The sequence below is a fragment of the Eublepharis macularius genome, chromosome 3 (genome assembly GCF_028583425.1).
Source record: "Eublepharis macularius isolate TG4126 chromosome 3, MPM_Emac_v1.0, whole genome shotgun sequence".
Classification (NCBI taxonomy): domain Eukaryota; kingdom Metazoa; phylum Chordata; class Lepidosauria; order Squamata; family Eublepharidae; genus Eublepharis; species Eublepharis macularius.
Window position 1 is genome coordinate 135,293,401 of NC_072792.1, and position 24,058 is coordinate 135,317,458.

The 24,058-nt window shown below is 45.7% G+C and overlaps 1 protein-coding gene across 3 annotated transcripts in view; it reads right to left on the reverse strand.

The window, feature by feature from the left end:
* The window catches only part of NECTIN3 (nectin cell adhesion molecule 3), a 109,142-nt gene that overhangs the window by 52,205 nt on the left and 32,879 nt on the right, over window positions 1-24,058 (reverse strand). For all 3 annotated transcript variants that reach the window (XM_054973528.1, XM_054973527.1, XM_054973526.1), the window contains exon 3: window positions 4,099-4,395. In XM_054973528.1, the coding sequence (XP_054829503.1) occupies window positions 4,099-4,395 (297 nt within the window). The remainder of the gene's footprint in view (window positions 1-4,098; window positions 4,396-24,058) is intronic.

Genomic DNA, 24,058 nt, shown 5'->3' on the forward strand with positions numbered 1-24,058 from the left:
AGTGAAAGCGCATATTTCTTAGAGATAACAAAGAGGCCACTTGCTCCTCTGGAAATTAGTATTAGCAGTCTAGACACCCTCAGGTGACTTAAATAAAATGCATAAGATACAGTATTTAACTTTAACATTATATCAGTATGAGTTTAAGATGCAGTATAAGATGCAGAACACAATAATGGCATGGATGCTTGCAGAACACAAGACAGAACACAACAATGGCATGGATGTTGGCATACATAACATACTGCCCCTCTCAAGAGTGCCATCCCCCTTAAATCGGGCCAGGCTTGCCAGGATAGAATCTATGGAATCTAGGAATAAGCCTTGGGGCATTCATATGTGAGCTTTCTATCCATTCCCTGCGGGATTCAGCAAAATATTTCCAGCGAACCCAGTAATACAGCTTGACATGTTTAATTTTAGAATACAAGATATCTTCTATTTCATGGTACACTTGTCCATCTACTAGAATGGGGCGAGGAGCCCCTCGTTCTGGGTGCCACTTGTCAGGTGGGGGAGCTTTTTTTAAGAGGCTGAAGGGGAATACTGGGTGGACTTGTCTTGAGTTCTTTGGTAGAGGCACCTCTACAGTTACTTCATTTATCACTTTCTTTACAGGAAAGGGTCCCAAAAATTTCCATCTGAGTTTTTTACTGGGTTGCTCCCCTCTTAAGTGTTTGGTGGAGATGTACACATAATCTCCTGCTTGCAGTTTCCATTGGACAGATCATTTTCTGTCTGCGAACTTTTTGTAGTCCTCTTTAGCTTTGTCCAAAGTTTTTTGTATGACCTCCCATTGGGTCGTTAAATTAGTCCACCACTCTCCTAGATCTCCTGGTTGCTGAGATTTCGGGGTTTGAGCAAAAGGCATTGCTGTTACCTCGTAGCCTTGTGCTACTTTAGAGGGGGAGGCACCTGCGGAACTGTGTACGGAGTTGTTATAAGCATATTCTTTCTGTTTGCCCAGTCTCTGGACGATGGGCAGAGCTAAGACCTTGTTCGATTCCAGCTACTTTCATTAAACCCCACCAGCAGTTGGCAATGAATTGTGTCCTCCTGTCAGAGATCACCTTTTCTGGAAATGATGGAGTCTGACCACGTGTTTCATGAAAAGGGTGGCCAGTTTCTTTGCTGTAGGAATAGAAGTACACGGACCAGGGGCATATTCATCATTTCTTGCACTCCATGCACTACTTGTCCCATATCTCGCTGAAGGGATTCCATTTGGGCTTCAACAGACCACATTTCTTCGGATTAAAAAGTTACTTGTTCCCCTCTCAGGCTGGCTGCTGGGATTCCCAGGTGGCTTTCCCGACAGGGCATTTTCTAGTCCCAATAATATCCTCTGCGCAGGCAGTTGTGGCGTCTGGCCCCACAACAGGTCTATTGGCCCGGCCGCTGCTGTGCCAAGCTCACACAGTCCTAGGGGATCTTTGCCCATGGCCCCCATCATCAGCAGAAGTTTTTCTTCCTCCCTGATATATTCTTCCATTTCAAGGGAACAGCAGCAGTACGTTGCTCTTCTCCATCGTAGTTTCTCCTTGGTGGTTATCAACCGGCGGGGCGCCCATTCCCTGGTGGTAAGCAGATTCCAGGGGTAGCAGACAACTCCATCCTTAGGGATTGCTCTTAGCTCCCTGTACCTTGGGAGGACGTCCGCTGCTCTGAGTCCACGCACTTCTGCTATGTTTACGTCCTTTAGAACTAGCAAATGCATCAAAGCACAGATCAGGAGTTCTTTTGCAAACATGTTATAGAAATTGGTCACTGGTGGCATAAATATCAACGTTAATGCCAAGTACAGAGAAAGAAGCATTAGCATTTGTTTCCGCTTGTAAAATAATTGTGCATTTTTGTTTGAAAGGCCATTCATTGGAAAGAAAGCCACTATTATTTTAAAGAGAAAATGGTGAGACACATTTACAACAGTTACAATGTTTTTCCTACTGAACTTATGATTTTAAATTATTCCAGGGAGGTCACTGGTTGTTGCAGATACATTATCTAGGTCTTATGTTGAAGTAAAGTAAAAATTAGACAGAACTAGATAACGTGCATGTAAATTTATTGTAAAAGAATTAATGTGGGTTTTGCTAAACCAACACATCACAATGTCATATTGTAACAAGGGAATGGTGATTGTCTAGATTAGAGATGGGCACGAACCAAAATACGAAACAAAGTTCAGCATGAACCACGCCAGTTCGTGGTTCGCGAACCGGTGGTTCACCAGAGCCCATTTCTGACAAATCTTTAAGACAGTTCGTTTGGTTCATTTTTCAGTTCATCACTGCAGACAGCTTGGTGCTGATCAATCAGTTTCCTAGGCAATAGGGGTAGGCTTTCTGCAGACTTTCTGTTGACCTGGAAGTGACCTTCTGCTGATACAGAAGTGACATTTACATGAACCAAACGAACCAGTTCGCGAACTGGGGCAGGTTCGTGAAAGTTTGTGGTTTGTGAAACATGACAAAGCACGAACCGCATGGTTTGTTTTTTTCTGGTTCGTGTCCATCTCTAGTCTAGATATAACAGATTCAGTTGCACTGTGGGAATTTCGACAATGAACTAAGAAATAAGATGGGGTTAAGAACAAATGGAGTGCTGGCTGGATTAGGCCAGTGGGTCATCTAGTCTAGCATCCAGTCTCACTCAGCAGCCACCAATTTCCCTGAGAGCACCATCAAACAAGGCACAGAGGCCAAGGCATTACACTGATGTTGTCTAGTAGCACTGAAGTTTTGGGTGTTTTAAATATAAAAGGATAGTGGTGCACATTAGTCTAAAGAGAGAGATGCTGGAACAGAAAAGTGAAGGTAACTTGGGAATGGAGAAATGTAAAAAGAGATATTATATATTATGGCCACAAATTTATACGTAGAGAATAGTTAAAAACTTATAAAGTATGTCAAATATCAAAACTGTAGTAGGAGGCTATATGATGTATGATTTATAAATAATGCCCTAAAATGTTGTGATGTGTAAATAGTTCTTAACAAGGAGGTTTAAGAAAACTATGGCTTCCAGTTTGCAAGGCTGTTAATGAAAGGACATTTTAGACGTCTTTCATTCATAAGGTTGCCATGTCAGAAGTGACTGGTCAGCACATAACACACATTCATATGCGCACACACACACACACACACACTCATGGTCAAACGTAGGAATAAAAGGAATAGCTATGACTTGATGATAATAGACTGAATTCTGCAGAGTTCCCCCCACCCCGCAACTAAACAGCAGAAAATATCAATTTAACAACTGAGTTTAATCCTAAGCACGTCTACTCAGAAACCTATTCCAGTCGCCAATAGAGTTTAAAACCAGCAGTGTTCTTAGAATTGCACTGCCAATCTCTTTTTGTTAGACATGATACTTTCAAAGGTGGTAAATGATAATGGACTAAGACACAGAGAGAGATAGGCTACATACATCACTCTGCCACAGAAACTCTCTGAATGGCCTTGGGTCAGTTAGTCACACATACCTCTCTAACTAACCTACCTTACAGGGTTATTGTGAGGATAAAATGAAGAGGAGAACTATTTATTGCTAGGGAGAAGAGAATAAAAATCTAAATAAAATTTAACCTAACCTACTTCACATGGAATAAGGACAAAATGGGATACCAGTCTCCTTGAGCTCTTTGATGGAATGGTTGGATGTAAATGTGAGGAGAAAAAAAATTACAACTCTTCCTGCTTAGTGTCCATAAACTGTACACCTTGCTCATATAAGGTAGTCATTACAAGGCGTCAGCTAAGTCTTCCATTTAACAATCCTTTGATCTACTCTGTTGCTGAGACAGCACAAATTATCATCATGTATACATTTACACTGTTATCCTGAAATATGAGTTGAAATAAAAAAGGTTGACCTGTATCCTCACATCCATGTCCCATAGCAAAGACAGCAGACACCACCATACAAACTGTACTTTCAGACAGCCAAACCCATACCTCTGCTCTCAAAGAACTTTCATAGCCATCTGAAAGTATCTAAAGGCTAAAATTATAAGTTTTGTACTAGAAAGATAGCATTTGTAAACTGATTTTTGTGGCAAGTAATACAGAATAAGGACATACATCAGCTACTTACATTGAATATCTAGCACGTAAGAATGTCTTATCTCCTTTTCCAAAGCTGGATGTCGCACAACACAAGAGATACGTCTTCCTCTAGCAAACCTGGTGGGGACAAGCTTGTACTGACTCTCAACTGTCACTGTTTCATTTGGATATGAAGTTGAAGTGGATTCCATTTCACCAAGACCTCCCTCCCAGGTAACATCTGCAGCTGGTTTTCCAGTAGCTGCTGTGCAAATGGCTGCAACTGTCTGATTGCCACCATCTATTAAAGCATTTGGTCCCTTCATTAGGCTCACAACTGGTTCAACTATAGAAAAAATACAGATAAATGTTATTGACACTCGCATTAAGCATATTTTTCTAAAAGTTTCAGAACAATTTCCAGCATCAGCGAGTTTATAGAAATATGATGCTTATCTTCAAATACTTAGAAAACTATATGAACTTTTATCTCTTAAGAAATTATTGCAGTAATTCCTCACTGTGAAACTAAACTCAGTATGGGACATTATTTTCCTGATATCAACCACTTAACTATATACATTTTATGAGTTGATGAGTTAACCAGATAACATAAAAGTTAAATATCATAAAAAGCTTAATTCTAAACAAATCTGAACAGCATCTGACTTGTATAAATACAGGTTTATAAAAAATATTAAATAAACTGAATTTACAGTAGACTGTTATGAGACTAAGAACAAACTGATAAGAATAAAAAAGTTCAAAAGTGTTTTTTTTATTAGATACTTTTCAACAAAAAAAAAGTTCCCAGTGACTTACAAAATGGAAGAATAACGTATCAGTCCACCAAGGGCTGATATTCAGGGTGACTTGACCCTCATAAGCTTTTCTGGGAGGTGGCAGAACCCTCAAGAGGTATCTACAGTCTAATTAAAGCTGCTGCTAGAGTAAAGATTTTCAAGAAGTTTGTTACTACAAACGTAAAATTTATGGAACTTTTGCAACCATGGTGGCAGGGGAGAAAGTTGGCTGGGATTCTGGAAAACACTTTAACCTTTGATGGAATCAATGTACGCTTCCAGAGACACCTTAAAATAATTATGGCAAAAATGAAAACAATTTAGAAGCAAAACATGTCTACAAATGAACACAGAACTTTAAAAATACCTTCTGCCTGACACTAATTTTTTTAAAAAATAAATATGACGTGATATTTTTTACAAACACATTGCACATAATGGAACAGTCTTGTTGGACCACTCTAGTATGTCCAGCTCCCTTAGTGTTCTGTCTTCAACATCTGCCAACCATATGTTATAAGCAGAATCATGTTCAGTTAAACAGGGTTAACTGTGAGGCATGTTAGGACTTCTGTGATCTTAAATAATTTTGAGGTAGAAATTATCATTTGAGTTTCTACATTAGGAAACAGGATACATTATTACTCAATTGCAAACCTTGACGTGCTATAAACAAGTTTATTCAAATATAACGTAATCAAAAAGAAAATAGGGTTTGTTCAAACTGTAACAAATTCTCATGGTTTATTAGTAACCAAACTGTTATACCGATCACTGTACAATACCATCGTTCAGGATTAAATGGTAGGAGAGTGGAGTGAGGCTGACAAGGCAGAAGCAGAGGCAGCAGGGAGAGTAGATTCCCACCCTGCCCCTCCACCCTATCCTGAGCTCCAAAAAAACCCTGCAAACCACCACTGCTGGCAACCTTTTAAACCATGGGGCTCCAGCAAGCCTCAACCTCCAACTTCAATTCAGGGTTCTCTGCTTCACTTTGATTCTGCTGGGTTTTGCTGGTTAACCTTACATGAGAGTGGGACTTGCACTGGGACTGGCTTTTGGCCAGAGGTTGCCTTTGCTTAAGGTTTCCCTTTGCCTACAGAGCCTTGGAAATGTTTCCCCCATAGCAAACTCAAGGGTCCAATCTTCCTGTAATTTGGAGGTTCTTTAGTGGACAGTCAGGAGCAAGTTCTTGGCAAATTTGGCACAGTTTGCTTGAAACATGCCCCCCTCCCATCCCCCAGATATTTTCCCTCATAGGAAATAATGGCTAGATAAATTTGGGATTCTCAGATTCCCAGATTTTTTTCTTCTTTGGTGCACACCCCTACTGAGATCTCTCTAACAAGTAGCCACAGCAGGAAGAAAACAGCATCTAGCTGTGCAAATGTTATTGCTGAAAGGTAATAGTTCCAATGTATTGTTAATTTAATTATTGTTAATTCCTTTATCTTAAGGCAAAAATATTAAATTTACAGATTGTCAGTTATTAAAAGAGAATTAGTATAAAATGATTTCAATATAAAACTATTCATAGCTTAATTACTGTAGTTTGATAATATATTTTATGTAATTTATTTCTGCTACTCTAATACTTTCTGCAGATACCAGAAAAAAGGGCTGCACTAAGTACAGAGTGAGCAACAACAACAAAACCCCCTAATACTTTTTGAACAAATCACTCCTTAACTTTAGCACCCGGGTCTGAGAGGAGGGGTTTGCAGTCAATCTTACTGGGGAGACAGCTATTACAAAAGCTTTGACATGTTGCATCAGTTCATGTGTACATTACATCATTAAATATCCTTTTTTCTCTCTTTCTCAGAAAAACAGAGTGGCCCTCATCTAACGTGTGGAAGCATTTCCACTCTTCAAATCCTTCTGAAAAAAAGCTGTGTTGTGCAAATACTGCTAAATGAAATATGTATTTTTAAATGCTGCAAGGATGACCAAACACATGTAGAAAATGCCCTGCAAACATTAACAAATCTTTCACGAACATAAATGAAGTGGATGACAATTGAAGTAGCACACAAATGTCACTGTGTTAGAAGATAGCCACAGATCTATAGAAGTAAAAGAGAAATGATAAAATATGTGAAATACTGTAGTTGTAATTTTTAAGAAGCAAGAAGAAAATAATGGTAAGAACAGAATAGTGATACACAAGCTCTGTAATAAAACCAGATGAAGTGATGTTGTAATTCCATTTGAAAGTTCACTAAAAAACAAAGAAGTTTTTCAAGAAAGTTATAAGTGAAGAGCTTAAAGTAGCTAGGAGTGTACAGAACACTTTCTTGATGAAGGTATCATCTGGGTTCAGCTGAAGAACTCTGAAGATTCTACATCCAATTTCTTCAGCAATCACTATATCTGAATCAGACAGTGCACTGTTGTCAGACTTTCCTCACTTATTGCACAGAAAAAAAACATTGTATTTGATAGTCTAAGCATATCACCACCACATAAAAGTTTGGAAAAAAAGAAAGATGAAAGTTTAAATTTAAAAACATGAGAAGAATTTTGTTCCCAGCCAATTCATGCAGCTGTAAATTTCTTGGAAATGAGATTTAAAAGTAGTAATGTCAGTGTTGATAGTATTCTTGCTGCATTTGACTGGATTAGTAAACAAGTAACAATACTCTTAGAACTTGGTTGGCAAGGTTCTCTCAAAGACTGCAGAATACAAGACATCATCATGAGTTTCAGCAAAACAAACTGGGACTCTGCGAGACATATTCCTTGTGTAACATGGTGGCAAAGCCTGCATACAACACATTCTCTGACTCTTCTGGCTTCACATCTGGTTCATATTCCCCCCATCTTCTGTAGTGTGTGAAAGCTGCTGCTTTGGAAACAAACAAATCAAGAAACAAACTAGTATGTGGATGAATAGACAAGCTTCTTTTAATTTGTGCAAACCTGTTGTTTTCCAAAGAGCTGCACGAGGATAATGAAGGCCCAGAAGTTCAGAAACTGATTCTGAGTAGAGAATGGAAGATTTGTATCCACTTACCGTGAATCTTCCTTTCTCGGTGGTCCAGGAGTGGGGCAGTCAGCACTAGTGGGTAGCTCCTCCTCCGTCTCTTGCGCAGGGCCGGACAAACTTGCGATCCTCGGGGGAGGGGCTCCCAGGATAACTCAGTTCCTTTCCAAGCCCGTATCAACCCCTTTGAAGTCTCAGTCCAGCTCATTCCTGTTCTGGATCACAACTAACGACAACAGTCAATTAAAACAATCAATCCAACTGGCAAATTACAGGTTAACTCCAGGGACTCTCCACGGTCCATAGACCTTACTGATTTCTTGTTCCCCAACTAAAACCCTTCAGCACTGTTTATATATTTCCAGTCTACCTTTCCTTCCTTGTACGTATGTGTCTTCCCTTATGTCCCCCCCCCTTTTTTTTTGTAAGGGTGGGGTCTGACTGCCCCACTCCTGGACCACCGAGAAAGGAAGATTCACGGTAAGTGGATACAAATCTTCCATTCTCCTGTGGTCCGGAGTGGGGCAGTCAGCACTAGTGGGATATACTCCTAGCAGTGTACCCTTGGGCGGGTATTCTAGGAATCCAGGACGTGCTGTAGCACTCTCCTGCCGAAGGCTGCCTCAGAGGAGGCCATCCGGTCTATCCTATAGTGTTTCGTGAACGTGTGAACTGACCTCCATGTAGCTGCCTTGCATATCCTTTCCAGGGACGGGACCTGTACGCCGCCGAAGTGGCTGCCCCTCTTAGAGAATGAGCCGTGATCCCAGCCGGGGGAGGAACATTCCTAGATTTGTATGCTAGCACAATGCATTCCCTAATCCATCTACTTAGTGTGGGCAGAGAGACTTTCATCCCCAGGGAGCTATTCCTGAAGGATACAAACAAGCTCTCCACCTTCCGTACCTGACTAGTCCTGTCTATGTAGAAACTTAGTGCTCTACGAACGTCTAGTTTGTGCCATTCCCTTTCCTTCTCATGTTTGGGGTTAGCACAGAAGGAGGGCAGGATGATGTCTTCCCCCCTATGAAATGACGTGTTGACCTTAGGGATAAAGGCAGGGTCTGTTCATAGTAGTACTTTATCCTGGTGGAAAATGCACAGCTCCTTACTTATGGATAGTGCCCCTAATTCTGAAACCCTCCTAGCCGAGGTCAGGCCCACTAGGAAGATTGTCTTAAGAGTCAGATTTTTGAGGGAACAAGTCGCCATCGGTTCAAACGGCTCTCTAGTAAGGGCCTTCAAGACTAAGTTCAGGTTCCATGTGGGAAAACGGTGCACTTGAGGTGGGTTCAGCAGCATTGTTCCCCTCAGGAACCTCTTAATATGCGGATGCGAGGTAAGCGATGCCCCCGACTGAGATCCCCTGATTGCAGAGATCGCCGCTACCTGCCGTTTAAGCGTACTAGTGCTGAGCCCTTTGTCTAGACCGTCCTGGAGGAAAACAAGGATCTGCTTCACCGATGCCAACATGGGATCCCGTCCTTTCTCCGCGCACCATTGTGAGAATCGCTGCCACATCCTGTTGTAGCTCTTGTTGGTCGAGCCTTTCCGCGAGGCTAGTATTGTCTCCACTACCTTCTCGGGATATCCTAGTCCCTTGAGCTGTTCACGCTCAACCGCCAAGCCGTCAGATGCAGAGAGCCCGGGTTCGGATGTCGAATTTCCCCTTGTGTTAATAGGTTCTCCTTGCACGGAAGGGTCCACGGATTCGAGTGAGACAGTCTCTTGACGTCTTGGAACCACGGCCTCCTGAGCCAAAATGGTGTAATTAGGACCACGTCCGCTTTCTGATCTATGATCCTCTGTATGACTCTGTGGATGATCTTCGTTGGGGGAAACGCATACAGTAGGCGGCGCGGCCACACCTGACTCAACGCATCCACCCCCATCGCCTCTGGTTCCCTGTACCTTGAAAAGAACTTGGGTACCTGCCTGTTCTTCAGAGATGCAAAAATATCTACCTCCGGAGTGCCAAACCTCATGCACAACTCCCGAAAGGTTTGTCTGTCCAGTGCCCATTCCGAGTGGTCCACTTTGTTCCGACTCAGCCAATCCGCCAGGGTGTTCTGTTGTCCTGCTATATGGCTGGCCCTTATTGATTTCAAGTTCCTTTCCGCCCAGAGAAAGAGTTCCTCCGCTTCCTTGCTCAGTTGCCTGGATCTTGTGCCTCCTTGTCTGTTTATGTAGGCCTTGGCCGTCATGTTGTCTGTGTGTACCATGACGTGATTTCCTTGAAGGGCATCCCTGAACTCCAAGAGCCCGTTCCTGATGGCCTTGAGCTCTAGAAGGTTTATGCTGGCCTCCCATTCTTCCGGGAGCCATTCCCCTTGTGTTATCCTGTCCTTCATGTGGGCTCCCCATCCAGACAGGCTGGCGTCCGTCGTCACCGCTAGTCGGATTGGCTCCCTGAGGGGAGACCCCTCTTCGAATCTGTTCGGTTTCAGCCACCAGCTCAGTTCCTTGTGCAGCGCCTCGGGAATCTCCACCAGTTTGTGCCACCTGTGTGTTATTACCCGCTGATATGGCCGTAGGAATCTCAGCAGGGGTCGGGTATGGAACCTGGCCCATTGAAGGGTATCCTGACAGGATACCATCATGCCTAGCAGTTTGGCCAGCTGCATGACCTCCACCACCCTTCTCAATTGAATGTTCTGAATGAGCGACCTGATTTTCTGCTGTCTCTCCAGAGACACAAAGGTCCTGTCTAGTGCTGCGTCCACGATCACTCCCAGGTGTACAATCCTCTGCGCTGGGGCCAACATGCTCTTCCGTCTGTTGACAATGAAACCGTGGCTCTCCAGGCATTGTATTGTCAGAGACACTGCTGTTTGTGCAGCCGGCAGGGAGGGTGCCTTTATAAGAATGTCGTCCAGATAGGGCGACAGCGCCACCCCCTGGATCCTGAGGAAAGCCACCAACGTGACCAGGACTTTGGTGAAGACCCTCGGGGCGGACTTCAGGCCGAAGGGGAGGGCTCTGTATTGATAGTGGCGTCCGTTGTAGGCGAAACGCAGGTATTTTCTGTGCACTGGACGGATGGGGATATGTAAGTAGGCCTCCGATAGATCTATGGAGGCCAGAAAGTCCCCGTGTTGAATGGCTTCCGTGGTTGACTTCATCGTCTCCATCTTGAATTTCCTGGACCTGATGTGGAGATTTAGCCATTTGAGGTCCAGAATGGCCCTGATCTCTCCGTTCTTCTTCGGTACAGTGAAGAAGATCGAGTACACTCCCAGCTTGCTGGAGTGTTTGGGCACTGGCTCTATAGCCCTGATTTGCAACAGGTGCTTGATTGCCTTCGTGAGTTGAAGATGTTTCAGCCGGGAGCAGTTCCGAGCCATCGGAATAAAGCATCTCTTTGGGATTTTTTCGAATTCCAATGAGTAACCCCTGGAGACTGTCTCCAGCACCCATTCGTCCGAAACTGTCTTTTTCCATTCGGGCACAAATTCCTGCAGGCGCCCCCCTATATGACGAGGTGTGCTGCAATAGTCATGCTTGGTTGGTCTTCTTCTGAGCCTTGGATTGGGAGGCTGGCTTTCTGTAGGCGAAGGGTCTACTGTCGGATCTGGTCTTGGACTGCCATCTACCCTTGAATGGCCTGTCTGAATTTTGCCTAGCTGATCTCTTGAAGTCACGAAAGGAGTGCCTTCCTATGTATTTCGTCTTTTTTTTCTTTGACGGTAGCACCCTCTTCTTGTCTGAGTTTTCTACGAGATACCTGTCCAGTGCTTCTCCAAAGAGTTTGCCTCCTGAGTATGGAATTGCCGCCACTTTGCTGCGGGCTGGTGGGTCTACATCCCAGTTCCGTAGCCAGGTGTTCCTTCTCGCAGCAACGTTGAAACCCATGGCTCTCGAGGACATCTGAAAGGAGTCTAGGGTGGCATCTGCTGCAAAGGCTGCCGCCAGGGCAATCTTTTTTACTTCATTCTTGACCTCTTTGGGCACCTCTCTGCCTGCGGCTGCCAGGTCTGAGGCCCATGTGTAGGCTGCCCTCGCGAACAGTGATCCCACTGAGGAAGACCTCAGAGACGCCGCAGATGCCTCGAAATCTCTACGCAGGGCCTGCTCGATTTTCTTGTCCGATGGGTCCTTGGGCATGCCCTCCGCGTCCATGGGTAGGACTGAGGTCGTTGCCAGACTGGAGACAGGGTCGTCCACTGCAGGGAGTTTGATCTTCTTGGTGTCATCTGGTCCCAGAGAGTAGAATTTGTGGAATACAGACTGGTAGGGTTTAGGCTTGGCCGGGTTATCCCATTCCACTCTCAGTACATCGTGGAAGATGGCTAGCAAGGGCACCCGTGTGCTTCTGGCCCACCTTGGGCAAGGCTCTCTCCAGACCTTGTGGGTAGGCAGATACCGTCTCAGCTTTACTCGCTGAGGACTGGGAAATTTCCAGGGTTCTCAATACTTTTGCAAGCAACTTAGAGTACATTTCCTGCGGAAAGAGCCTGGACTGCGCCTGATCAGCCTCCATCTCCTCTTCCTCTGACAATTCCCCTTCCTCACTTCCTGAGGACTGCGAGGATGAGTCTGGATCTTCCTTAGACTCCTCAGAGGCGCTGGAGTCCACCTCTATCCACTTATCCAGCTTCCTTTTCTTTGGTTTGGACAGTGTGGAGGACCCAGCTTTCTTTTTTCCTTTGGAGGTAATTGGGGTTTTCCTCTTGGAGCCAGGCTGCTCCTTAAGCTCTTTGACTGCACTATCTATTCCTTTCCTAATTTCTTCCTGCAGCCAGGCCAATATATTGGCTTTAGCTTCTGGGCCTGTGAGATCGGGTTCACCGTTCCCTGAGCTCTTCCCTTGGCTAGAGTGGGAGTGATTTGGCCTTTCTGATGCATCCATGCTTTCAGAGGCTTTTTGTTCGGAAGTGCTGGCCTGTGATGTCATTCCCGCCAAAAACGTGTTGCCTAAAGTGGGAGCAAGCATGAGCATGCATTATCCAGATGGCAAATAATTTCCCAAAGCTCACAGTGTCTGAATGGAACAAAATTACAGGGTAGTGCATTAGGGAGATTTTCCCTCTAGCCACCCCCAAAAACGGAGCCGCAATGCCCAGAGAGGAAGGTGCATTAAGAGGCTGCTTTTAACTCCCCTTCCTCTTGAAGCGTTCCGAGGCCGCTCTTGCTCTCTGCGCTCCCAAACGAGGGCCGGGGCCCGTTCTCCCCCCCCCCCGCTTCGCGGAGAGCAAGGGCCTCTCGGCGGGGTTGCATAGTACTCACTGTTTTTGGCGCGCTCTCGGAGGCTTCTGCCGTTTGGAGCCTTTTAAGCTTCCTCTCAGCTCGGCGGCCACCGGAGTTTCCCGCCGCTTTCCACGCCTCCTCTGCAGCAGCCGGGTCCTAGTCAGCTAGGAACGTCGGCTGTGCACTCGCCTCCGCGGCTCCCGTGCCGCTCAGAAAACACTCGGCCAGGAGTGTGGGGGGGGGGGTGGAGGAACACGTCCTTCCTTTCCCCGGTGAGTCAGCGCCTCTAGAAGTCTTTGAAGATCGCCGCTCTCTTAAGAGCTCCGAATTCGCGTCCGCTCTGCTGAGCAGGGCCGGAAAAACTGAGTTATCCTGGGAGCCCCTCCCCCGAGGATCGCAAGTTTGTCCGGCCCTGCGCAAGAGACGGAGGAGGAGCTACCCACTAGTGCTGACTGCCCCACTCCGGACCACAGGAGAATTGAGATGCTCATACTTTTATTTTTAAATGAGACTAGTTTTGTTTATAATTAAAATACTATAATACACTGTTGAATAGCTAAATGCTTTAATGTTATACATATCAAAATATGCAACTAGTTCTATTGTGAGAATGTGACCCTGTTTTCTGACCAAATAATATATATATTATATTATTTACTACAAAGCTTGTGTTTCCTGTTTAACTCCTATTTTTTTCTACTTCTCAGATAGCAAAAATTGAGGTGCATATGCTAAGGTAGCATATGGTGCAGTTTTCTCACAAGTATTGGATATATTTGCAATTTTATTATAGAAAGCTAAGGTGTTCATAGCTTTTACATTCCATAAATATGCCAAATACTGCAGTTTTATGTAAGTTATAAATGATGCACGTTATATTGTTAAAGCAGTAAAATTAGTTTAAGTTTGATAGGACAGTAAATATTGCATATTGGAAAACTGTACTTACTATTAAGGTTTCTTTTGTTTGAGGAGGACATCTTGTCATGCTTGGGTATACTCTTCCCATCATTCGAGGAGGCAAGAATTAGCCTGCTCTTTCTGTCCCCCACGGGGAGAGGAGTTCTTGCCCTTCTCAGTTCAGAGGCTTCCACAGCTCCTAAAAAGACCACTCTGTGTGCCCTGAACATTCCGCCATCTGAAACAACTTGGTCAGTAAAACAACACTTAAACCCTAACATTAACTAGTAAACAGAGGAACAAGCAGTAATAGTTTCACAAATTCACATCCCAGTCAGCAGATGGTTCTCTCACCACTGGAAACATTAATTCCAAAGAGATTGGGTGGGTCCAGGATGACCTCCTCATTCTCAAACAAAAGGAATCTTCACAGTGGATCCAATGCTCCATTTTCATTTGAGTTGAGGAGGGCATTCAGTCATGCTTGGGATGTTACAAAGCTAAGCATCCAATCGGAGGGTCTCAACTGCCAACCACAGACATAGGTCTGTTTACACTCCCTACACACCTTTCAACTAAAGGCTGCATCTGCTGCTGACATTTTGTAATGCCTGACAAATGTTACCTTAGATACTCAAGTAGCTGCTTTGCTATGTCCTCCGCTGTATAAAAGGCTGTCATGGTAGATGCACTTCTGGTAGAATGTGTCATGATTCCTTTTGACAGGCTAGTGCCTTGTGATGAGCAAGTTATTGATATGCACTCTTTCAGCCACCTGCTAACTAACTCTAGAAACGTTTTTGCCTTGCACTACTGAGTGATATGCTACAAACAAGGTCTCTGACCTTCTGGTTGGCTTAGTCCTTCTAACGTATATACGCAATATCCTGCATAGATCCAGCAAAAGCCAGGGTTTTTTTCCTTTGCATGTGATGGATTCGGACAGAAGGATGGTAAGAACAGTTCTTGAGTCCTGTGAAATACTAAATTCATTTTAGGCACAAATGTGGGATCTGGATGTAGGACCACCACATCTTTATAGAAGATGGATAATCCCTTGGAAATCAATAGTGCTCCAAATTCAGATATTCTTCTTGCTGAAGTGACTGTCCCCAGAAACAGTACTTTAAGTGCCAGGAATGTGAGAGACACCTCTTGCAGTGGCTCAAATGGTGGTTTAGTCAGAGCCTGCAGTACTACATGAAGTCTCCACATTGGAAACCTTGGGATTGCTGATGAATTTGATGGGTGCTTGGAAATGGAAAACCTGTCTATATTTGGAATGATAGAAACCAGTGCTGCTACTTGTCTACATATAGCATTTGGCCTAAGGCCTTCAGTCAAACCCTTTTGCAGGAATCAAAATATATGGGGAAGATTTACTGATTGTGATTGGCACTGCTTCCCCCTACACCATTCTCACATATACCTTACATGTGTAGTCATATAAATGTGATGTAGATAGTCAATGTGCAGTTAATATTATCCTCGCTCGAGAGTCTCTCCTTCAAGCCGCTCCCCACCCCTGAGATCTCTAGCATTGAATGTGTAGGCCTGGTGTGGGGTGCCGAGGAGAGTTTGGCCATCTGTCTGGTGTACCGGCCGCCTAGCGCACCAGCAGATACCCTGTCACACCTGCTAGAGGTGGTAGCGGGGTGGGCCTTGGAGTTCTCCAGAGTGTTGGTCTTGGGGGACTTCAACGTCCATGCTGAAGACGCCTCCTCTGCACAGGTTGCGGACCTAGTAGCTTCCATGGCGGCACTGGGACTCTCCCAATTTGTATCGACCCCCCCACACAGAGCGGGCCTCATGTTAGACTTGATCTTTGGGATGGGCCTTGATGTGGCTCTACAGGCAATAGAACCAGTGCCATGGTCAGACCACTCGGTTTTGAGGGCTCGACTGGAGATGCCAACCCCCCTTGCAAGGGCGGTGAGCTGATTTATGCTCACCCGTGGAGACTTATGGATCCAATTGGTTTCCAGAATGCTCTGCGGGATCCTATGCTCCATGGCGGTTCATTAGATGAGCTGATGGAGGACTGGCAATGTCGGCTCTCCGAAGCCATCGATGAAATCGCTCCCGGTCGCCCTCTTTGCCCCCATGTAAGACAGGATCCCTGGTATACAGAGGAGCTTCGAGAAAAGAAGCAGGAGCTAACATGGCTTGAGCGAGTGTGGCGGCGATCTTGCGACGAAGAGGCAAGATCATCTTATAGGACATTTATGAAAGCCTATGAGATAGCTGTAAAGGCTGTGAAGGAGGAGTTTTATACAGACTCCATCACATCAGCTAGCTCACGCCCAGCAAAATTGTTCAATGTGGTTCGGTCACTAGTCTCCCTCCCAGGGGGAGACTGCCAAATTCAGAATTCGGACATCAGCTGTGAGGCCCTTGGGAGCTTTTTTGCTGAAAAAATTTTGCCTCTCCACCACAGTTGATACAGTGAAGGAACTAGAGACCCCTTGGCCGTCTTTAGGGTCAATATTTGATCAGTCCAGTCCACTCTCCGGGGAAGAGATTGACAGGACCTTGTAATCAGTTAGGCCCACCGCGTGCCCCCTGGACCCATGCCCATCGTGGCTGGTAAAGGCCAGTGCCGATGGTCTGCGGTCCTCGTTGGAGGCCATTGTTAACACATCCTTGGGCACTGGGTTTTCCCCGGGCCACTAAAGGAAGCCGTGGTGAGACCGCTCCTGAAGAGACCATCACTGGACCCCACTTACATGGTCAATTATCGCCCAGTCTCGAACCTCCAGTTTCTGGTAAAGTTGATTGAGCAGGCGGCGGTGGGACAGATACAGGGTTTTCTGAATGATGTCTCGGCCCTAGATCCCTTTCAGTCCGGGTTCCAGCCAGGACATGGGACGGAGACATTGCTGGTCGCCCTCACGGATGACCTTCGCAGACATCTGGACCGAGGTGGTTCAGCGCTGCTGATATTATTGGATTTGTCAGCAGCGTTTGACAGTCGATTATGATCTTCTGACTCACCGCCTCACCAATGTGGGGATACGAGAGACTGCCTTACAGTGGCTTGTCTCTTTTCTCCACAGTCGGGGACAGAGGGTGGCGCTTGGGGAGAAATTGTCACCCCGTCACCCACTGGTGTGCAGGGTCCTGCAGGAGGCAATACTCTCCCCTTTACTGTTTAACATCTATATGCGCCCCCTTGCCCAGCTGGTGCAAAGTTTCTGACTTGGGTGCCATCAATATGCAGATGACACCCAGCTGTATCTGATGATGGACGGCCAGCCCGGCTCAGCCCCAGATGTCCTGGAACATGCGTTTGCAGCCATGACCGATTGGTTGAAACAGAATTGACTGAAACTGAACCCAACAAAGACGGAGGTCCTATACTTGAGCCATGGGGGACTGGATTCGGGACTCCAGCTCCCGACCCTCGATGGGGTACAGCTTGTGCCAGTTCCAAGGGTTAAGAGTCTGGGGGTGATCCTAGATGCCTCCCTGAAAATGGAGGCACAGGTCACAGTGGTTGTCAGGTCTTTCTTTTTTCCACCTGCGGCAGACCAGGCAACTTGTCCCTTACCTGTCTACCTGTGACTTAACTACAGTGATCCAGGCAACGGTCATCTCTAGGTTAGATTACTGTAACTCGCTCTACGCGGGCCTGACCCGAAGATTACAGCTGGTGCAAAATGCAGTGGCGCACATCATTATGAAAGCACCAAATAGGGCACATATTACACCAATATTGCACAAGCTGCATTGGTTGCCAGTGGAGTATCGGATCAGGTTCAAGGTTTTGGTATTGACCTATAAGGCCCTGTGCGGACTGGGGCCAGCGTACCTGAGGGACCGTCTCTCCCCGTATATTCCCTAGAGGACCCTCCGATCAGGAGAAAAGAAACTGTTATCAGTCCCTGGCTCCAAGGAGGCCCGCCTGGCCTCGACTAGAGCCAGAGCTTTCTCAGTCCTGGCTCCTACCTGGTGGAATGCTCTGTCTACTGAGACCAGGGATCCCGCCAGGCCCAGCCAGGCTTATGGCTGAGGCTGGGCCTCCACTGGCTGGAGGATATAACATCTACTCCCCTCTCTATGAGAGCTGCCCACTACTGTTCTTAAGCTGCTGCTATGTTCAACTGCACTGTTGCACTATTTGTAATTAATGGTATTGCCGCCATCAAGAAAAAGAGTACTGCTATTTTTTTTACTATTTTTGTACAATGCTTTTAAATGTTTTATATGAAATGTTTCAAATGTTTTTAATGCTGTTATCTGCCCTGAGCCTGCTTGCGGGGAGGGCGGAATATAAATACGATAAAATAAATAAATAAATAAATAAATAAAATACATTAGTATGTTTGGTTCTACTGGTATTTCCCATGGTAGTTGAGTGGACAGGCTACTATACTGGAGAACCAAGGCCTCCTGGGCTACTTTCAAGCCACACTTTTGATTTCCATTTTCTCCTGTTTGATTTTGTGCTACATTTTGAGAATGACTGGAATAGGAGAAAAAACATACAGTAGACTTGTTGGCCACGGGGCCATCAGGGCATTTGCTTGTTCTGCTTAAGGACATATGAATCGGGAGGAGAATCTTGCTACCTTAGTGTTGTCCTTTGACACAGAAGTCTACTTGTGGGTGACCAAAGTGACTCATTGTCTGTTGAAACACGTCTGGGTTTAACGCCCATTCTCCCAGTCTAGCTGGCTTCTGCTTACCCAGTCTACTTGTATATTTAGAGCCGTGAATGTGTTCTGCTCTTATGGAAGCAATATGGGTTTCAGCTCACATTATGCATGCCACTTCCTGCTATAGTGATCTTTATTTGTCCCCTCCTTGGTGATTTATATGCACTTTGGCTGTGTTGCTGTCTGTTCTTATGCAGACATCCATGTTCTTTATTTTCTCTTGAAAATGATGTAGGGGCTAGGTGATCACTCTTAACTCCAAGAAGTTTATGCTGTGTCTGGATCCCATTTTAGGCCATATGTCCTGTACATGTCCAAGTGGGCAATGGGCTCCCCAACCCACCAGGCTTGCTTCTGTAGTAATCTGTATGATTGCTGACAGCGAAATGGCTTTCCCTTGAAGAGATTGTTATTGATTGTCCACCAAATTAAATCCTTCTTCAATGGGCTGGGTATGTTCAGTCTGATGTGTTGAGGGTAATGTCTTCAATATGGTGATATCAGCCACTGTAATTTTCAAGACTGGGCCTTGGCACACAGCACAGAATTGACTGCTGCAATAATTGAGCCCTGTAACTGCGTTAATATCATAAGGACCATTTTCTTTACCACTTGAACTGTCTTGACTTCCTTCATTGCCTTCTGTGGCCTTTCTGGAGATAAAAATACTTTGCCCTGTTGAGAATCTGTAATTGCCTCCAGGTGAAGTACCGACCGCGATGGATGCATCTGGAGCTTCTGGATGTTGATTAGGAACCTGCAATTCATATGGCACTGTATGGTGATCTCTAGATCCTTGACTGCTTTTTTTGTGGGAGGGTGACTTGATTAGAAGGCCATCCAAGTATGGATGTTCACAGATCCTCTGGGTCCTTAGGCAAGCTATTAATTGAACGATTATGTTTGTGAATATTCTTCGAGTTAGCACCAAACAAAAGGCATGGTTTTGTACTGGAAATGGAGCTTACCAAAGGTGAATCTGAGAAAGCACTGTGCTGGGAAAATCAGTACATGGAGATATGCTTGTGTTAAGTCTATCGATGTCATAAGCTCACCTTTCTGTAAAGCCTCTCCGATGGTTCTGGAATTGGGGAAAAAACATACAGTAGACCTGTTGGCCACAGGGTCATCAGGGCATTTGCTTGTTCTGCTTGTTTCTGTGAGTATATAATCTGTCTCTGAAGAGCTTGCTTCTGATGAATGGTCATGTGGCCACATCTGATTGATTTGAGTGTATTCACTGCCCTGCACTTCAGACGGAGGTGCCTCCGCACCGTTACACTGCATGCATAGCCCTTGCTGAGAATTTCATGGAGTCCAGGCTGGCATCTGCCATAAAAGCAGCTGCTCTCTCTCCAGCCTTTTAAGATAAGCTAGGACCTTCTTGTTCAAGTCTGGAAACTCTCCGAGTAATTTTCAGAGCCACATGATAGATGCCCTAGCTGTAACACCAATTTGCAGCTGCTGCTTTAATAGAACCATGGCTTCATGTGATTTGTGTAGAAATGCTTCACTCCTATCACTGGCATCTTTTAGTTTGCCTTCCCCATGAGCGCTATTCCAGATGCCAGGTTAGCTACAGGTACATCCATTGTTGGAATTTTTAGGAGTTTAGATATGCTGGGAGAGAAAGTATACATTCTTTTAGCTTGTCCCACATGCGAGTACAAATATACAGGAGAGACCCACTCCTCCTCGATTTCCTGCTTTAAAATTCTAGAGAAAGGAAAGGCACATCCTAACTCCCTGGGACTAGAGAAAACTGCAGGGGCCCCATCTTTCTCCTCCTCAGACTGTTGTATTTTTGCGGGAGAAAGCTGAAGAATTATGAGAGCCTTGTAGAGAAGTGGGGATAACTCCTGTGTGAAAAACCTTTTAGACTGCTGGCTTGGTTGAGAAGGTTTATCCCCCGATAATTCTCCATCCTCTCTATCCAATTCATTATCAAGATCTCAGAATTTGTGAATGACAATCCTCCTTCTGATCGGTATGAGGGAGAGATGATGTATCTACCTGAAGCAGAAGAAAGTCCCCTTGCATGCTGCTTTGATGGGCCAGACAGTGTCTTTGCTGGTACCCAATATTCCTGTAGTCAGAGTGGCATGTTTTAAAGGCTGGGAGTTTGGGGGGCGGGGGGGGGGGGGAAGAGGTTATTGACTATCCTCATATTGCCTCTTCCTGGAGGTTTGCTTAGGCTTGGGAGTTTTTCCCCCCGTTTCTCTCTATCTGAATATTAAATTCCTCCAAGCCAAGATTAGGAGGAGGAAGGGACTCTAATTGTCTCCGTTTCATTTTCTACTTGAGAGCACTCCACAGGAATCAAAGCTTCCTGCTCACTCTTCCCATCATCCTATGAGATGTCCTAGGTGCCCTCCAGGCAATGTCTGCCTGGCTGCAGAGGTCTGTTCTGGTGAGTTCGAACTTCTCTACAGTGGGGAAGACAAGCAGTCAACAGAATGAGTTTTTTTAAAAAAAAACCCACAGAAACAAGGAAGCTTAGGCACATGAAAGTAAGAGATCCTGCAATCTAGCTGCTCTGTGAGAAACTGGTGTCCCATGGATCTCGAAGAATCCATGCATTCTCTAAGAAGGCAGAAAAGGAACTAAGAAGAGTGGTAATTCCCCTACCTATGTGTGTGTGTGGGGAGGGGGGAGAAGTCTAATTCCTGCCTCCAGGGATGATGGGAAGATGAGTACGCGAGAGTGACATTCTCCATAGCTGTAAAATTTCTGGAAATTTTACATCTGTATCAGAAGCCGTTTAAGACTTCAGTCCTTGTTTTATAAACTCAAAGTACAAAATATACATTGTTATTATACATATACTAGTCAACTAAAACAGAGTTTCGCTTACCGTAACTGCTGTTCATTGACGTCTTCTGTGCAGGCACACATGGGACTGCGCATGCGCAGGCCTGCCAACCGGATCTTTTTTCTCTAGCCAAACGTCCACTAGGGGGCACCCAACAGGATAGTGCGCGTGCATGGCCTTTCCCACCAAGATCGCATCCGGTGGGTGCCCCCCACCCTCCAGTTTCTCCTGTGCCGCCGACCCCCAGAATTTTTTTTTTGACAACTGGAGGAAGCATAGCGGGGCAGGAGGGAGGGTATGTGTGCCTGCACAGAAGACATCAATGAACAGCAGTTACGGTAAGCGAAACTCTGTTTTCACTGTCCGTCTTCTGTGCAGTCCCACATGGGAGACTAGCAAGCTGCTTACCTTGGAGGAGAATATGCTTCTTATGCAAAAAGCGATTGCAGGACAGCCTGACCAACAGCCACTTCCTTACGCTCCAACATATCCAAGGCGTAGTGCTTGGCGAAGGTCTCCAAAGAGGACCACGTAGCCTCTCTGCAAATGTCCCGGATAGGAATACCTCTCAAGAAGGCTGCAGACGATTCTTGAGCCCCAGTGGAATACGCTCGAACCTCTAAAGGACAGTCAACATTAGAGTGTGCATAACAAGTCTTCACAGCCATCGTAACCCACCTAGAAATAGACTGAGGGGTGGCTGACATCCCTTTGCGAGAACCCGAATAACAAACAAAAAGACTATCAACTTTCCTGAATGACCTAGTTCTCTGGAGGTAGAAAAAGATTGCTCTACGCGCATCCAATGAATGCAAGGCCCTTTCCGAGCTATCCGAAGGAGAAGGATAGAACACAGGTAAAATAATGTCCTGAGAAGTGTGAAACTGTGAAGCAACTTTAGGTCGGAATCTAAGATCCGGCCGAAGAACCACCTTATTAGGGTGCACCTTAAGAAAAGGGGGGTCCTGTCTAAGGGCCGCCAGTTCACTGACACGACAGGCCAAAGTAATGGCCACCAAAAAGGAAACCTTTAATGATAAGAACTTCAAAGCACAAGAGGCCAGAGGTTCAAAGGGCACCCTCATCAGAGCAACCAACACTAATTTAAGTGACCATTGAGGCACAATCTCCCTCACTGGGGGGGGGGAACATATTCTGTAAACCTTTAAGGAAGGACCTGGACACACTATGGGAGAAAACAGTCTGACCATCAACCTTGGCGTGAAAGGCGGATATGGCAGCCAAATATACTTTTACTGAAGAATTAGAAAGACCACCATCCTTAAGTGTCAAAAGAAAATCAAAAATGGCCCCCAACTGGCAATTCCAAACATCTACCCCCGTCTCAGCAGCCCAACATTTGAAACGTTTCCATTTCGCTGCATAGGACTTATGAGTGCTATCCTGCCTTGCGTTAACTAAAATTTCCGCAACTCTGTCAGACAATCCCGGGAACCCTGAATTAACCAAGCTGTCAGCTTCAGTTTGGGTAAATCGTGATACAGCACTCCCTTGTAGGAAAGGAGACTGGGAACCAGACCGAAATGATAATATACACCCTGAGATAGCTGCATCACTAGCTGAAACCATGGCTGACGAGGCCAAAAGGGAGTGACTAGAATTACACCGGAACCATCTCGGAGGATCTTGCTGACTGTCCTGGCAATCAGCGAAAAAGGAGGGAAGGCATAGAAGAGAACTCCTGTCCAAGCGATCTGGAAAGCGTCCCCCAAGGAGTTCCGACCCAGACCTCCCCGGGAACAAAACTGCGAGGCCTTTCTGTTGCTCTCCGATGCAAACAGATCCACCTCGGGGAAACCCCAAGTCTCGAACAAGCCTCTCAACTCGAAGTCCGCTATCGTCCACTCGTGGTTGTCAGACGTGAGACGGCTTAGCATGTCTGCGATCACGTTCGAGGTTCCTGGAATGTGAACTGCTTGTAACGAAATGCCCCTGTCTAACGCCCACTCCCAAATCCGCAATGTTTCTTCGCAGAGGAGTCGGGAAGTGGTGCCCCCTTGTTTGTTCAGATAGAACATGGCCGTGCAATTGTCTGTAAGAATTTGCACTGTCTTGTTTCGGAGCATATCTGTAAATGCGATAAGGGCAAAGTGGACAGCCAGCAGCTCTAACATGTTAATATGGAAACACCTCCCCTGGTCAGACCAAGTCCCATGTGCCCTGAGATGTCCACACTGAGCGGCCCAACCAATAGTGCTGGCATCCGTAGAAATGGTGACCTGACACTGCACTGTTCCAAAGGCAATACCCTTAAGGAGGTTATCTTCAGGGAGCCACCACCTCAGGGAGCGAAGGACTCTACGAGGAATGGAGTACTTCCTGGCCTGAGGGGCCGAAAGGAAGTCATGGAAGGAGAGAAACCACAATTGAAGTGGTCGCATGTTTAATCTAGCCATAGGAGTCACAGCCGTGGCAGACGCCATAAGGCCTAACAACGTCTGAATAGCTGCGGCCGATTGGAAGCGGCACCTGGAAAAAAACGCTACTAAGCGCTTAATACGGGAGACACGTTCTGTAGGAAGGAACCCTTTATTGAGCGTCCCGTCCAATACCATGCCTATGAAGGACGCCCTCTGGGAGGGAACTAAGACTGATTTCTGAAAATTAACTAAGAGGCCCAGGCGCGCACAAGTGCGTACCAC